General features: G+C 47.6%; 1 protein-coding gene across 1 annotated transcript; it reads right to left on the bottom strand.

Moving 5' to 3' along the window:
* Window positions 1–1,869: 1,869 nt before the first annotated feature.
* prkcha (protein kinase C, eta, a) lies at window positions 1,870–17,184 on the bottom strand. Its single transcript, XM_076161567.1, has 14 exons — window positions 16,607–17,184; window positions 13,602–13,665; window positions 12,267–12,417; window positions 12,139–12,173; window positions 11,956–12,041; window positions 10,788–10,917; window positions 10,542–10,675; window positions 10,315–10,452; window positions 10,024–10,197; window positions 8,641–8,795; window positions 6,183–6,321; window positions 5,184–5,372; window positions 2,594–2,740; window positions 1,870–2,408 (listed from the first exon to the last, which is right to left on the bottom strand). Exons 1-14 carry the CDS (start codon window positions 16,955–16,957, stop codon window positions 2,259–2,261), a joined length of 2,043 nt encoding a protein of 680 aa, XP_076017682.1. The 5' UTR covers window positions 16,958–17,184; the 3' UTR covers window positions 1,870–2,258.
* Window positions 17,185–17,621: the final 437 nt, after the last annotated feature.

A 17,621-nucleotide genomic window follows, 5' to 3' on the forward strand; every position in this document is an offset into this window, starting at 1 on the left:
TTGCAGAGTGTGACAAAAACTCAGTGCACTTCTTCTGTGGTCTTCCTGGAGATATCAAAGGCGACAGTCATGACGCCGTGTGGCTTCCTGTTTATACTGAGCCTGTTTATGAAGCACCGAGCAAACTCCACAATGTTGTATTGTGCAGCAGGGTTAGGCTGCTACATTCAGCCTCTCTCGTCCTAGTTTCCATTTCATATTCGAGCAACAAGTGGGTGGTTGAATTAGCAGCGGGGAGAATACACAATAACGTTCTCTGAATTACATGTTTGCAAATGACTGTGAATGTGAGTGAACAGACTGTACCCAGGTCGTCTACCCACAAACCAGGAAGGATTCAAAGGCCCTGTGTCTGCTGACAGAAAGTGTGTGTAAGAGGCAGCAGTGTCAGGACTGAATTAGCACTTCTATTCAGGCCATCTACCTTCCTTTGACTCTGGTTATGCTACTTGCATGGATGCAGGGTTAACTACTGTTGGAGCAAAGTGAGGGCTGCAGGTGGTATGAGGAGGATAATGGCTGAAGCTGTCAAAAGACGAGCAAGTCTCAGCACCTGGGATGGATCCAGAGAGCAGAGTACATACAGACACGCTACGCAGGAACCTGCTGCCCTCTGCCATCACAGAGAAGAAGCAAGTTCAAACTTGAGACCAACTGACTGTGGTGTGGATGCGCCTAGGCTGCTTTTGCTGTCTCATCTCGGCCTTTAGGCAGTGCTCTCAGTTCACAGCATCTCCCCTCGTGTCCTTGATGGCACCGCAGATCAGATGAGATGTGCAGATAAAGCTTGTTTCACAATATTATTACATAGGATTGTATTACTGCATGATCAACCTGTGGCATGAGCGACTGGTTTAGTTGTTTTGTGGTTCTATAGTGAAATGAGGCGTCTACAGACAGCAGAAAAAGTCACACACACACACACTAACTTTTTAACTTTCCCTGGATTGTTTCTTGGCCTTCCTGCACACTTTCCAGCTCCCAGCTGCTTTGTGCACCACCACAGGCCCCTGTTAACTTCAACAAAACTCAAAATGGGAGCTGGCAGCGTTTTGGCTTCTGGTTGCACAGACTGAGCTCTGCCTGAATCAGCATCCCTGGACCGCCTGCCTGAACACCGACACAGCTCTGTGCCCCCGGTACCTCAGAGAAACACTTGGAAAAGACATGGGAACCTTCTGTTCAACTCCACTGATTGGATATTGGACAGCGAGCCGGGCTGCAAAAAAACAGCAACCTATAATACAAACATTAATAAATATTATGGATTTAAGTTGCCATTAAATAAGGATCTGGAATTTTCTTTGAAAAGCTTTCAATTTTAATATAAAAAGGCGTGGTCCTGGCAGAGAGCCAACATGGTGAAATCCTGAAACTTTCAGCCATTTCACAGTAAGAATGAATCACCAGCATATGCTCGGCTCAGATGAAACCTTGCATCATTCACTGCTGCTCTGGCTCTTCCATTTAAGTGGAGGGGGCAGATTCATAAATGCTGGGTCATTACTTCAGGTTCTGGTTTTGGAAAAATCATACAACAAAAGTCCTCTGCAACGGACTTTAGTCAATCAGATAGAATCACTCAACTCTTCTTCTCTCAATGTGAGCATGTGCTTCCCCCTCCACAGGCTCAGTTGCTCAGTCAACCCTTCCAGGATTTTCTGCAGTCTGGGGGATTTCTGGCAGAGTTGGTTAACATTTAATCTGATTGCTTCCACCCTCTTGACAGTGCCGGAGCAGAAAGAAACAAATCATGAAACACAAACAATACTCTTAAGTGCTCTCTGGCTTTAAGTAACTAAAAGCAAACTTACTCCTCTGGGAAAGAGCAAATCTACATTAAAATTCCAACATTGATGCCAACCACAATCACATTACAGTCTGAGTTTATTAACATGAACCTTGACTTCACCTGGACTTAAAATGACAGACATTCTTACTATACACTATCACAAGGCTGCTCAGCAAATCGGAACATTATGACACAAGTTACACAATTGTGTCTCAAACACATTGCGGTCAAAAAGTGAATGCCACTTCAAAAAAGGATGATACACAACAGTTGCCTTCATATGCCACTTTCATTAGAAACCACAGGAGCACTGAAGAGTTCATCAGGTGTAGCCGGGCTCCCTGTGAGCGTGTTTGGCTCCCTGTGGGACTTTCAACCCTCACCTCTCTGGGGAATGTCACAGTATCATAAGTATCAGGGGGAATTGTCTTTTCCCAGACCCTGAGCGGAGTCGGCCAGGAAACTCTTAGCTGTCCAAAAGCTCGGGTGTGGTGAAGGAGAAGCTAGCAAACTCGTCCTGATTGACGGAGGGGATGAGCGGGTCATCAATAGGCGTGAGGGTGGGCTCCTCCTGAGTGAAGTCGGGGTCAAAGTTGTTGACGTCCTCTGGTGTTTTCTGCACAGGAATGACAAAGAAACAAACTTGTAGCAACAGGTAACCGTCAGGTAAAACTACAGAGTAGCTTTGCTAATGTCGCAATGCAGAACAAGTGTTGGCGAGACAAAGTCAAACATTATGACATTATAACACACTGGCACACTGTCAGCTTGTAAATGTGAACTCTTGCAGTCATCACTTACAATCTTGGGCTTGAACGGCGGCTCTATCTCGCGGCGGTTGAGCTTCTCCCAGTCGATGCCGGTGAAGAAGGCGTGGCTGGTCACGGCGCTCTCTCCGCCCTCAGAGGCCACGCAGCCCAGACGCTGTGCTGGGTTCTTGGTCAAGAACTGTGGAAACCAAGAGGTGGATGAACTTTATTAATTAACGTTTAGAAGATTTAATTTCATAACACGTAAAAAGAAACAAAAAGAAAGTGGGATTAAAATGTTTTGAATCACTGTGTGTTTACTCATGATCTGTACCAAAACAGGAAATGATAGGCAAACGACTCTATTGTGTCAGACTGAGCACTTTTCTAAGATCAAAACCAAACTGGCCTTGAGCCAGGGCGACATCCCGTCAATGCTCTGCCCAGGCTCTAACAATAACACACCCTGAATGATATCTGGCACCTCCAATTATTACAGGTTTATAGAGCAACCACGTACAGGATATTACATTTATGATGTCTCAACTTCCTGGTGTTGTACTCAACAGAATACAACAGTGAATCACCTGTTGAACTCCAGCTGGGGTCAATTTCCAAAGTCTGAGACTGGAAGCCGGGAAAGGCCAGAGGGAAAGTCACACGTGTAATTCATCATTGTAAAGATGAATATGCCATGTTACGACATCAGCACAAAACACAATTAACCAGCATAGAAATTATCTGAGCCATGCAGCAGGCCTCAGGAAGACGAGAAGAGAGAGAGAGAGAGAGAGAGAGAGAGGGAAAGGAGCAAATGGAAACGTGTGATAAAACATTAATGGACAGACTTTTAAGGCGTTTGCTCTAAGTCTCAAATTCTTTTAAGTCTCTGCAAGTAGATGTTGACATTGCTGTGGCATAAACTAATTCAACCAAGTCAAAGATGTATTTCACTTTTTGGCAGAGATGCATCATATCTGCCCGGTAATGCAGCTGCGTGTAGGGACCTGCTTTGTTAACCTTTTAGTTAACAGGGCTGAAACATTCATACCTGCCTGGCCCTTTAAACAAGACTGAGCTCGCATTCCCCGGTGTTCCCATAACACCGAAATGCATTTTGACTGGGGTAAATGAGGCCTCACACACTCCTGACCACCAGATCCTGGTCATTATCTGGATCCAAAGCAGATGGCACTTATTGATGGTGGACACGCCTGCCCTTCCCATTAAGCCTGGTAGATTAGATTCCTCCCCCATCGTTCTACTTCGCGATGATAACGGGTAAATTCCACCAAAGGTCATGAAATATGTCAATGTTCTTGTAATCCTGCTAATAACGAGTGAATAATATGAAGTGGCTCAGAAAAAGAGGGCAGCAGTGGGCGATCAGTTGAGGAGCCGACTGCATTTTTGTCAAACTGTACTGACCAAAAATGTGAAATGAAACTCTTCCATTGAGGCTGATGCCATGTTTCCACGGCTACGCGTCAGCTGTGCCATCCTACCCACCAGAACTGCTGCGTCAGCACAATACCAGGCTGTGCTCCACTACACCGTGCAGCAAAGAGACCAATGCAAAATGTCGCACAGAAACAGTAGCGGGAATTTGTGTGTCTTGCATTGAGAACAGATGCAGGAATAAGAAATGAGGAAGTGCAACCATGGGGGCATGGGGTTGTCAAGAAGGTTCCAGAAGGTTCCTGGTTTGATTCTGGGTTCCTCCTAGAGAGCCTGTCGAAGTGTTTTTGAGCAAGACAATGAATCCCTAACTGTTCCTGGTGCAGGTTGAGGCCTTGCAAAGCCCTTTGGATAAGTCCAGGACATTTACATAAGGGCCGTGTTCCCCCGTCTGACCTGGACTTGCTTATTGGAACAAGAAGAGCCACAGATCAACTGTCGGTATAAATAGTGCAAATCCACTCACACAAGCACAAATCTGTACGTAACGTGCCAGACTTGAGGGGGAGCTTGATCTGGCGCTTCCTTCAAGCACGCCGGGAAACAACAGCAGGCGGGATGCAGCAGGGGTGGGGCAGAGGAGGGGTTGCTGCGTTTCCACTGGCTGTCCTGAGCTGTGGCCGGGCAGTGGACCTTGACTTAATGCAGTTATGCAAGAGCCCCCGCCTCAAACAGCTGTGGGGCAGAGTTGGACACCACCACCAGTGGGAGTTTGCCTGTCAGTCAGCGTGGAGGAAAACAAACGCGCCGAGCAACAGAAATGTGACCCTTACTTAATCAAATCGAAGGGTCTTGGGCTCTTATCATCTTGCTTCCTATCATCTCCCTCTTTATTATCTCACCATCCTGGGTAATGTTCTCACAAGGACTGCTGGTTTGAGAACTGAACGCTGCTGCCCAATGCACCGCACACATCCTCACTGAGACATTGATTTCCTGTGCCATTAGTTCAGATATAAAAAACCCCACAGACGTTTCCAGCAGTTGTATAATGTGCATAAAGTGGAATGCTGTCTGGCAGAGGCAACGTAACGACTGTGAACCTCTGCCAATAAGATAAGAAACCCAAAGACAACAGCAACACCTGGGCCTCATCCAATTTCCCCCGTCATCCGGCAATTCATAATATTTGCAGCCGATGAAACTGGACCTGGTGAAGGACATGCCGCTGTGTGTTCACTCACAGATTTGAGTATATCCACCGCCTCTGCGCCGAGCCAGGACGAGTAAACAATCTCCTCGTTGAGGATGGATTCAAAGAGGTCGTCTTCGTTCTCCGCTTCAAAGGGGGCGTGACCCGACAGCATCTCGTACAGCAGCACCCCCAGCGCCCACCAGTCCACAGACGGCCCGTACAGCATCTCCTGGAGGATCTGTGGGAGCAGGTCACAGCACACAAATAGGTTAATCAACCGGCTTAAAAGAGCAACAGTGAACTTAAATGCACTCCATAAGGTGTAATTAGTGCATGTTGGTGAAGTGACACTGAGGAGCGAGTGTGTGAGGGAGCAAAAGGAGCCTTTCATAAGTCCAGGCATGAACGTATTGGTCATGCAGCGAGTGAGCAAACACCAGCGAGGCCCCTCAGCCCTTCAGTCACTCATCTGTCACTGTGCATGAAGGTTTGTGCTGAAGGTTTGTGAAGTCCACAGTTCCCATCAGGACTACAAGAGGCCGGAGCTGGACTGGTGCCGGCTACATGCAGGTGTGCTGCCTCACACTGAGTCAAAGGCCAGTTTGCAGTAAGCGACCGCACTGTTTGTTTTTAGTGAGGTGGAGTGATGGAGAGAGAGGTTAGACTGGGAACTCAGTGAACTCGGAGGACCTCCAGCACAAAGTTTGAATCTGTTCCCTGCTGGAAAGTCTGAAATATACAACAGCACAACTACAAGGTAGACTAAGCCCCGTCCACTCTTCTCATTATGAAACTGAAATTGTATGAGGGCATCTAAAATGAGGGCCTATGTGAACGGATCACTATTGACAGAGCTGGGTTACTTATCAGACAGACAGGGTTAGTAATGGACGACACACCTGACGGGCTGTGTGTGTGTGTGTGGGTGTAACATTACAGGTGTGGCGCTGCATAAAGAATTCAGCAGTGTGTGGTTATTGTTAGTCCCAGTCCAGGTGTGTGTACTGTCACTGGATATGGTGTGGTTCAGGGACGAGCGGAGGCTGACCTCGGGTGCGATGTAATCCGGGGTGCCACAGAAAGTGCCGGTGTTGTCGCCTTCATTGATGCCCTCCTTGCACATGCCAAAGTCTGCCAGCTTACAATGGCCGTCTTTGTCCAGAAGAACGTTGTCCAACTTGAGATCCCTGAAAGGCGAGACAGAAATAACAAAAAACTATGAATTCTGGGAGATTTTCCTCCAGCAGACACAACAGTAAGAGCTGACGGGGGAAGGAGTGCTTTGATGTTGATTTGTATCTGCTCTGGTCTAGTCTAGTCTAGTCTTCTTTGACCCGCCACGGGATGCAGATTGGCTCAGATTTCCCTTCCAGCAAATGTCATCAAAACCAGTTCACAACATTATGACGTAACTGAGTAATTTTGCTGCGGCTGGATTGTTCTGGTTTGCTCTTCCCTACTGTAAGCCGATTGTGTAACAGTGTGTGACTCAGACGTAACATGCCAGCTTGGAGACGAGCCAAACAAGATCGACACACTGCAGCTTACACACCGGGGCCACTCAGCCACGTCATACACACTTGTTTTCATAATCCTTCATCCTATAATGCTTTTATACTACAAACACGACATATCAATGCATCAACTCTGCTCCTGAAGTGCAACGCCGGGTGATTAACGCCTGGTAAGGAGCCGCCGAGCTGAATCGGCTTTCTAGAGCAACTAACGGGGTCAGAAGTACAGTTGTGCTAATACGAGAATTGCCATGGAAGAGGAAGAGGATGTTCAGACGCAGACACAGTGACGCACAGACTGTAAATGTGGTTAGAGGGCGACAACACATCTGGACAAACCGCCTGTACTCTATGCAAATTCCTTAGTAAGTTGACATGTTTGCAATGTTGGTAACAGTGTGCAGACAGACCACAGGTACACAAACACACTGGGTTGTTATCAATGAGATTAGTAAAGCCAAAAGTGTCTGTCGGGGTTGAATATACATTAAATCCAGCCTGCGTCAAGCATATTTGTCTGAAGTTGAACTTTGGTTGAACATTTCATCATGTGTGTGTATCCTCGGCATGCAGTCAATAAGTTTACATGCCGATTCAAACTTATGCTCCATATAAGGACATAAATTTCTCCCCTTCTTTGTTTTCCCCCGTGTCCCCCCCTTTCTGTCCTCCCCACTGCCCATGATGCGTTTTGCAGCTGTCTGTATGGTGGTATGATGTAATTCTGTAAAAATTGTACCAACGAGATCATCAATCCAGCACCGATGACGTCATCTGAAATTCTGCAGTTACATTATCATGTTATTTCAACATATCTGCCTGTGATAAGATTAGTTCGTCGCTCTGTTTGTCTCCCTTTTTCTTAATTAACATTAAGTTACAGAGACTAAAATCCCGAGGATGCTGTTGCGATTAAAACAAAAGTTATGGCTGAAACATCTGATGAGCAAATCTTGTCCTGTAACATCGGCCTGCTCGGTTTATCTTTCATCCTGAACTCTCCCTGGATGGGAAGAGAACAGCGAGGGTAAACACTCACACATGACATATGTAGTGTAATTGGAGCGTTGAGTGACTCCTCCTCCTCCGCCTCATATTGACGTTACATAAAGTGGCGACCGAGCGAGCAACCGTGTCTGGCCTCTTCAACCAACAGCCATGTCATGTGGCGATGGGCTGACATGGAAAACAGGGGAGCCTAATTATAACTCAGGATTTACTGTCAGCTCACATGATGCCCTCTTATCGAGTGGTGGTAAGGAGCCAGGTGACATCATCCTGGAGAACACCGGGTTGGGACACGAGTGAAACACGGACGAGTTATGGAAATATAACAAAGGATTAAGGAAAATGATGTCGGTGCTGTTGTTTGTGTGTAACCTATGAAACACATTTGGTCTCTGCTGGCTATTATGGGGTGTGTGTGTGTGTGACCGGAGGATCGTCTGTGAGGGAAGCAGAGGTGATAATGAGGGAAACCCACAGAGCGGCCATCTGACTGACACACACACACACACACACACACACACACACACCCCCACCCACCCACCCATACACACACACACTTTCCCATTTCCTTTGTTTCTGGAATTTCCCGGAGTTGTCTCGAGTCAAAACAAGATAAACATAAAATACTTCACTGGTTCTTGAAACGAATAGACTTTCTAAATAATGATGGGGAAATTTCAATTCTAATATATAACTAATACAAGTATAATATACGTTTTGATAGAATGTTTTATAAATTGATTTAATTTGAAAGAAAGTTTATCAAATGTTCTTATAATGTTCCTTAAATTGTTGTACCTATGCCTCTTGTCACAGTTCTATGTCTTGTATGTTTTATGGTCTTTTTTATTTTCCTTTAGTGTTATGACTTGACTGATAATCCTGTAATTAAGTCTGTTAAATGTCTCTGAGCAGCACTTGCGTTGCTGTAATGTGTCATTGATGTATTGATAGCTTATTGATGGAGCTCTGGTTGCTGCCCACCTGTAGATGATTCCTTTGCTGTGCAGGAACATGAGCGCTGATGTGATCTCTGCCGTGTAGAATCGAGCTCTGGGCTCCTCAAACTTCCTGGATTTCTGAATGTGGAACATCAGGTCACCGCCGTTCACAAACTCCATCACAAAGAAGAGACGGTCCTACAACACAGGAGAGGAAGAGACATTTCTCACATGTGCGCACACACACACACACACACACACACACACACACACACACACACACACACACACACACACACACACACACACACACACACACACACACACACACACACACACACACACACACACACACACACACACACACACACACACACACACACACACTAACTCCCATGTTATTAAACGGTGTGAGCAGCCATGACGACGCTCGGCCCGCTTCAAGGATCACACTCATACATTTCACACGTCGATGTAATGGATTATGTGTTGATGTCTGCAGCTTCCAACTCAGCGGTGGGCAAAAGAAGAAGAAAAAAAAAAGCAATCGGCCCTATAAATCTTTCTTTCTCATTACAGGCTACAGTCGATAAGTGCAGAGGAAAATGAGAGCCTGGGGGTGAAGAAGGCGCTGCAGCAGGACGTGATGTACAGATGTGCTCATAAAGCTCCCTGAAGCAATCAGGACACACACAGCAGCTACAGCACAGGGCTTTAGACTGGAGAGGCTCACACACACACCTTCTGAAATGATATGGGTGATATACGATAATCATGTGGTCCAGCAGTAAAGAAAACTGTGTGTGTGTGTGTGTGTGTGTGTGTGTTCCTTCTCAGCAGTGAAACAGCTCTTTAAACACACCGGGGGAGGTGACAGTAATGAGGGAGTTGATACTAAAACGTCTACTTCCAAATCAGAGTTTTGCATATTTTATTCCTCCAGACTTCTTCCAGACTTCCATTAGCTAAGTGACAAGCAACATTTACTTTTAAATGATTAAACCAAGCTGCTGGAGATGCAGAGTGTGTTTCCCCCTCAGACATCAAGCTGCTGGCAGGAAACTTAAAAAGGTTGAAGTGTATCAGTGGTGTCGTATCAGCATTTCTGAGTAACTGTGTGTTACGGGTAAAGGAAAGAGTAAACAGTGGTGGAAAACAGGCGCGTCACTAAGCGTAGCTGGGTGTGTGTGAGTCAGAGGCGTCAGCCGGTTTGTTCCCCGCTCAGTCCCTCTATTTTGATCCACTAGGTTAAGCAGATTCAAACATGTAAAGCAGATTATCCTGCTCCTGTCCTGCCGGCAGCCGAGACAATCCGGCCTTCATTCATGCCCTTTCACAGTCAGAACAAAGACACAAACACAGGCACGCTGCCGCCACCTGCAGACCAATCTGTGCACTGCGAGGTGGATGAGCCAACAGAACTGACCGGTGTCTGGAAGCAGCAGTACAGCTGTGTGAGGTAGGGGTGACAGCAGGCCAGGGACAGCACCCTCTTCTCCGTCATGGTGCACTCCACGTCGTCGTCCTGCAGGATGATGTCCTTCTTCAACACTTTGACCGCAAACACTTGATCGGTGCCGTTCAGCTTGGTCAGCATCACCTGTGCGTGCAACACACACACACACACACACACACACACACACACAAAGACACATGGGTAAAGCTTACAGATTAACACCTTCATGTATTTTCAGAAAAACTGAGCTCCACGCTTCACCTTTCCAAAGCTGCCTTTCCCGAGCACTTGGAGGAAGGTGAAGTTGGCAAGGCCCAGGCGTCTGCCCTCACGCCGAGGCTCCTCGCTCTCCTTCTTCACACCGGACCCCTTTGATTGGCTATGACCTGCACTTCCGATCTGATGAGAGTAAGAACATTGCTTTGATCATGATTGCAGTGGCATTCATCTACACTACGCAGGCGTTCCACCTGAGAAGCGTTGCTCACCATGGAGGGGGGTCTGGAGGGTCCTCCGGGCTGCAGGCCTATCTGTGCCAGCGTGTTGGCCAACTCCACACTGTTGACCCCACAGCTGGGCGCTACGTTGCCTTTGCAGCGGATGTGGACGTTCAATTCACACACTGCAGAGCGAAGTGCAAGACACACAAAACACAGACAAGGGACATTGAGTTTCCTAAAGCAGCGAGGCAGTGATTGTGTAAGACGAATGTGGGCCCAGATGAAGGTTCCTACTCTTGCATTGCAGCCCCTGCCTGACGATGCCCCACAGCAGCGAGCCGCAGTGATCGCAGAAGGTGGGCGACTTGTAATTGTGGATGTTGAACTTGTGTGGGATGTTGATACTGAAGCCTTGGGTAGTGGGCTGAAGGAAGAGGAGAGACAAACACATTTAACACTCTACTGCATATATACTGGAGAGGAAGCGTCACACGGTCGCAGCAAATCCTTCAAAAATACTTACACACACATTAAAAAGTTCTTAAATGTCACTCAGAACTGCTTTACTTCCGTTTATGCAGCGTTTGCTTCTCTTTCCCAAGGAAGAGAAACTTGTATCGTTCAGCACACTCTTTATAAGAGGTCATGTTGTGTGTGTCCTATATGTTGCAGTGCGGTGCAGCAGGAGTCATGTGACCAGATGTTATGAGGCCAAGGAAAGGCTCATGCGGAAAATTCAAATATGGTAACGTCAGTGTTCTGCTTAAGTGACCAGCTCAGCACAAAAGCAGGAACCTACAGACTGCAGGTGTTTAGCAGATCGGTCTGTGTCTGTGTGTGTGTGTGTGTGTGTGTGTGTGGGGGAATTTCACTTTCAAAGAACAGCTGCAGCTGTTGTCGCCACAGCAACTTTAGTAACCAAAACTACACTGCCCGGCCAAAAAAAAAAGTCGCCACCTGGATTTAACTAGGTCTAGGTCTAGGTCTAGGTCTAGGTTCAGCAACATTATGTGCCCAAAGAATGAGGTCAGCTGACTACCTGAATTTACTGAATGACCAGATTATTCCATCAATGCATTTTTTCTTCCCTGATGGCTCAGGCATATTCCAAGATGACAATGCCAGGATTCATCGGGCTCACATTGTGAAAGAGTGGTTCAGGGAGCATGAGACATCATTTTCACACATGGATTGGCCACCACAGAGTCCAGACCTTAACCCCATTGAGAATCTTTGGGATGTGCTGGAGAAGGCTTTGCGCAGTGGTCCGACCCTCCCATCATCAAACAATCATCATCAATCAACAAAATATTAGAGTGTGTGACCTTTTTTTTTTTAGGTGAACTTTAAGTTGTAGTTCAGGATGCAGTGTACTTTAAAAGGGAACATGCTTGCGGTTGTGCTCTACTGACACCTGGTGGCCAGAACATGCAGCTTCACCTTGCGCTCAGGCCGGTCTTACCTGCTGCTCCTTTGTTGGCTTCTTCATGCGAGGACACACGTTGACGACTTTTTGGTGGCATCGTTTATGAACCACACAGACACACACTGCAGAGGAGAAGATATGTCATACACACACAGTCGTTGAACGTCACACCCGCAATTTGATGCATTCAAGTGCTGCAGAGACAGAAGTTCTGCTCACCTTGGCACTGGTAGCCCTGCTTTCCAATCACACCCCTACGACAGAGACAGAGACATTGTTTACACTCCACACAAACATACAGGTGTGCCATGGCAACAGTAAAGGAGGTCCTCCGGCGCGTCTCTCACCAGATAAACTCTCTGCAGTGACAACAGAAGGTGGGCTGGCGGAGGAAGGTGGACATGAACTTGTGTCCGTTGACCTGGTGGATCTTCCGTCTCACCGCCCCCTGACGCTTTCGTGTGAACTCGGGATGGGGCTTATTCTCCGTGGCCCCCTCTGACAACACCAAACAACAACAGAGGAGGATCAGGTTTGTCTCACGGTGACCTCATCAGTAATAATGAGTAGTAAATATCGCCACTCCACATTAAAAGGCCCCAGGCTGAAGTCCTGAGTGATGCTTGGTCGTGTTCCTCACTGCCTGAGGTGACAAGCTGTACAGGAAGTCAGACGCGTCGTATATGTAGATTCTTTGCGTTTCTGTGTGGTTTGGCTGCCTGTGCATGAGAGGCACACTTGTTCTGCTGTACAGGCGAGCCATTTGAGAAGTGTTAAAACACACACACACACACACACACACACACACACACACACACACACACACACACACACACACACACACACACACACACACACACACACACACACACACACACACACACACACACACACACACACACACACACACACACACACACACACACACACACACACACACACACACACACACACCGGAAACGGTGTCTGCAGAGCCCACCCATCGCAAACCTATGTGTGATAGAGCTGTGGCCGTGGTGTGAAGGAGCTTCTGGTTCAGCTGACGCCGACGCAGAGCGGCTTTGAGATGATAAAAAGCTTCAAATCGACTTCAGTGTGTTTTCTTCTTACGCGCACATTTCTTTAACTTTTCAATCGAACTGCTGTCATTAACCGTGGAAGTGACTGCTGTTAACTTTGTGACAGAAGGGATTATAGGAGACAAACCTGAGAGCACGAACCAGAGAGGAAGAGGTCGATACAAAGCTTTTAATATGACAAGAAGTTTACTGTCACTGTAAAACTAAAGGATTAAATAAAATTGTCTTGTACTGAGAAATAGTAAATAAATAATAATTAGTCAGCAAACATTAAAACAAGTAGGCCCACCTGTTCATATCTAAACAGAGTGTGTGTGGGTGTAGGAGGACGGCTCAAACCTCCACACACTGAACCTGAAGTCTGAGGTACGCAAACATTCTCTACATCGCACCAGATGAACCAGACAGAACGCACGTCGCCACATACCGGCCCGGCCGAGTCACACTGGCTCAGGTATGCGTGTGCACATCATTCCACGGCCTTTTGAACTGCGCGCGGCAGCGTCTTAGGTGTTTCAGTAACAATTGAAAGCGGGACAATGGCGGGGGACAATGTGGGGCAGAGTCACGAGGGAGTGAAGCGCCGGCTGTGAGCGGCCTTACCGTCGATGAAGGATCCGGTGAGCGAAACCAGGACGTAGACTTTGCCCTCTGGTTCCAGGTCAATCTGCATGAACACACACACGCACACGCACACGCACACGCACACACACACACACACACACACACACACACACACACACACATTAAACTGCTGCTAAACATAACACAGGTGACGTCACAGAGGCAATTGAATATAAGATTTGTCCTATTAAAGGTGCAGTATGACGCACTGGGTAGAAACCTGGAGCACAACACAATACAGCTGCATTCTTCTGCACGTATGTAAAGTGGGGAGAATTTGGACGGCGTCACGCCAAAACAGCGCAGCAGGTGGAGCAGGTAGGGCAGGTTGTGGAGGTGGCGGTGACACAATGCTGCAGCTGCGAGTGAGTGAGTGAGTGACAGCTTTCAAATGCGAAGAATTAAAAGACCTGCACGCCGAGACAAAAAGGTCCAAGTCAGAGGCGGCCGGAGACGAGAATACAGAACGAGACCCAGCCACAGGGGAACCAAGATGAAGTCTGAGTCTGACCTTAAATAGAGATGTATTAAGGCCACACACACACACACACACACAGCTGGTGTCTGTGCTTCATGGTCGAGTGTGTGTCACCTCATCTTGACTCTATCTCTCGGTTCCCAGTTTGAACCGTCCACTTTGAGAGCTGCCATCTTCAGCAAAACCTCAAAAGACAAAGCAGAAACCTGCGACACCTCAGCGACTCTGACAGTGTGAAGGTGGAGCGCCTGTGTGTGTGTCTGTGTGAGTGTGAGTGAGAGTGAGAGTGTGAGTGTGTGTGTGTGTGTGTGTGTGTGTGTGTGTGTGTGTGTGTGTGTGTGTGTGTGTGTGTGTGTGTGCTGTGATGGATGCTGGTGGCGTGGTGTTGTGTATTTAAAAAGCAGAACAGCTAATCCTGCATTACAGGAAGTTTGATTCCCATTATAGAAACGGATGATGCCAGTGATTCCGTGAAGCGAGCTTAAAAGAGGGGGGTAATTTGCTAAATTGAGGACAGTCTCATTTCCCCTTCTTTTGCGTTTGAATAGTTTTAGGGCGAGGTTCAACTCCACGTCAGTTCTCCATTACAGCCAAAGGAATGACAACAAAGGAGCTAAATGAATGCAGCTCAGTCCCCAGTATCTGTGTGAAGGCACCAGAGGAGGCTGGTGGGCGGCGAAGGAAACCGGCCTGCAGGGGCGAGGATGTGAAACTAACAGGTCGGGGGTGGATGGAGTCAAGCGGCGGCCACACAGCTGGAAAATGAGACGCCAGCACACACACACACACACAAACACACACACACACACACTACTTGCATCATCCTGTGTCTAAATGTCATTGATTGAAAGTCCGGGGTGGTTCTGACAACTTCACTCACTAATGAGTGTGACCCTGGCTGTTTCGGGGTTAATGAGCCCCCCTGTATGCAGAGATGAAGGGGGGACGCCTTTACTAAGCAGTGGAGGGGCGGGGCTAAAGCATTCAGCCTTCTAGAGTTAATTATTCGGCGAGCTGAGCCTGATTCTCTTTAGAAGCACAGACAGAGTGACAGTTTGTGATGACCTGGATCCTAACGCACTGGATTTTAGTTTAGTAAGTTTAATAAAAGTGTGTGTGTGTGTGTGTGTGCACTTGTGGCTCCAGTCCAACAACAAATCTGTCACCTAAGACCAGCGAGACTTGGCTCAGGGCCAACAGAGAAACAGCAGTGAGCCCTTGAGCACAGATCAGACGGTGGGAAAGTGGAGAGAAAGCAGCGGCGTGGGCGAGTGGAGGCTTGTGCCTTCGGTCTCTGCTGCTGCCGCCGCCGCTGCCGCTGCTGCTTCACATAGCAAACTGCCGACAAAGCAAAAACAAGAACAAGGCCTCTCGTCGGAAAGATAACAACCTCAAGCCCTGAAGTGACGACATCACTGACATTTCTTCTTGACTTCTTCTTGTAGAAACTGTAAGATGAGCATCAGTTGTGCACCACTTCCTCTCAGTGTTCTTAAAATGTGCTGTCTTAAGATGTGTCTTAGTGGGCGGAGCCAAGCTGTCCAATATAGGACAAGTGTGTAAATAAAGAGATGCAGTGGGTCGATACCACATCAGCCTCCTCCAGGTCTGGGCAGGTTCAGGTTCACACACACCCACACCCACACACACACACACACACACACACACACACACACACACACACACACACACACACACACACACACACACAGGCTGCAGGGAGCCCAGTGGGATGGCAGCAGGGTGCGTTTGTTTGTCCTGGGTGGTCACATGCTGTGTAGCCGGGGCTCTGCAAGTCTGTGCGCCTACCCTCATAGTTTCGCATGGCTGCATGGCTCTGCAGAAAAGCAGAAATAACACCTTGGCCTCGCTCTGAGGCCACTTGTGGTTTCAGAGCACATATACTGCTGATCACTGTGGCCACTTCCTGGGTTGTAGGTGGAAGACATAAAAGTCCCTGTCCACTTCTGAACCGCCACTCAAACGCTCAGACAAATCATGAATAAATGAGGACTTTTGTTACATTCAGATGGTTTATAGGTCAAAATATTCTGAGCTGATTTTCATGAAACTTTGTGGGCAGGTTGAGGAGGATCCATGTGTGTCTGATCTGAGATGAAGACCTACAAACCTCAGACTGATCTCCCTACAGGTGTGTGTGACATGAGGATCTGGATGATATGTTTTCAGACAGGAGTCAAATACAGCTGATGAGTTACTGAAACGTATCAAAACAGAGGAGATAATGCTGCTTGAGTGAGGCGAGAACAATTCTGACATATGTTTGGGGCTCTGGGCCCTTATGAGGCGCTCTGGTTCTCAGCTCAGACAGCAGGAGAGATGGAGTCAGTGTGTTGATGCAGAACAGCACAGTTAGTGTGTAGTGAACATGCCTCAAGGAGAAAACAAAGCCTATCATAGAATATGTCCACATTTTGCTTTAAGTTTTTTAAACCTGTTTCCATTCTAATCTTTATTTCCACCTGTAAGCTCGACTTCTACTCACCCAGCCCTCAAACGTCTCTCCTGTGTTGGAGACTTTGATGAGGTCCTCAAACTGGATGGTGCAGTTGGCCACAAAGTCATCATATCCGATTGAAGAGTCGTGGAAAACCGCCAACTCGATGCGTTTCCCGTTGCGGACTTTGTGGCAGAATTCCTCGTTATAGGTCGGCGAGCTGGTTTTGTGTTTGGCGTGCGTCTGTCCGATCTTCAAGTCGTCCACCTTCACTACGATGTACGGATCCAGAGCCGGACGCGACTTGTTGAAGATGACGGAGTGTCGGAGGGAGAAGGTGGTCGGCTTCAGGTCCACCGCCTCCCCGATACGAAGCTTCAGTACCCCGTTAAACTTCATTTTTTTCGGCTGGCAACAAAAGCCTCACCGGGGAGCGAAACATGAACAAACAACTGAGATTAGAATGAAGCAGCTCTGCGCCGTGTTGCGTTCATGGCACAACCTGCTCCTGTCCTCCTGAGCCACAGGGCAGCAGTCAGTCCCCTGCCAAGCCGCCCGAACGCTCACTGGTCTCGGCGTGAAGCTACGTGATCGGCAGCCTGTGTGTGTGTGTGTTTGAGTAAATAGGAAGGCACCGAAACACGCCGAGGAGGAGCTACGAGTTCCGCATCACAAACTCAGCACGTACCGCCCGCCAGCCTCAACCTGTCAACCCAGAGGTCACGTGCTCTTCTATTTGTAGTTTAAAGAAGTCTGGGCATACGTTTCCCATAATGCATACCTGCAAACTAGGTATGGCGACGGCTCACCTGTCCTGTTCTTCTATGTCGTTTTATCGCCCCCTTGTGGCTGCTTCAGGATAAATCTACTTTTCTTTCTTTCTCTCCTTCTTTCTGACTTGATGAAGACAATTTTCAAACTATTTGACATAAACTAACATGACAAATATAGATGGATACATAAAAAGACGTTATTGTCACTTTTCTTTCGCTTTTCATCAGTGGCAACCTTTACTAAGTCAGCCAATCAAAACCTACAACGGATTGCCTTACACCTCGAATGT

This window comes from Genypterus blacodes, unplaced genomic scaffold (genome assembly GCF_046128005.1).
Source record: "Genypterus blacodes isolate CSIRO-AG114 ecotype Tasmania unplaced genomic scaffold, CSIRO-AGI_Gbla_v1 ptg000112l_1, whole genome shotgun sequence".
Classification (NCBI taxonomy): Eukaryota; Metazoa; Chordata; class Actinopteri; order Ophidiiformes; family Ophidiidae; genus Genypterus; species Genypterus blacodes.

Coding starts and splice junctions, on each gene's coding strand:
- prkcha (XM_076161567.1), bottom strand. CDS start 16,957: ATGAAGTTTAACGGGGTACTGAAGCTTCGTATCGGGGAGGCGGTGGAC. Junction 2,741..5,183: donor CGGTGGATATACTCAAATCT/GTGAGTGAACAC, acceptor TGGTTTCCACAG/TTCTTGACCAAGAACCCAGC. Junction 2,409..2,593: donor CGCCGTTCAAGCCCAAGATT/GTAAGTGATGAC, acceptor ATTCCTGTGCAG/AAAACACCAGAGGACGTCAA.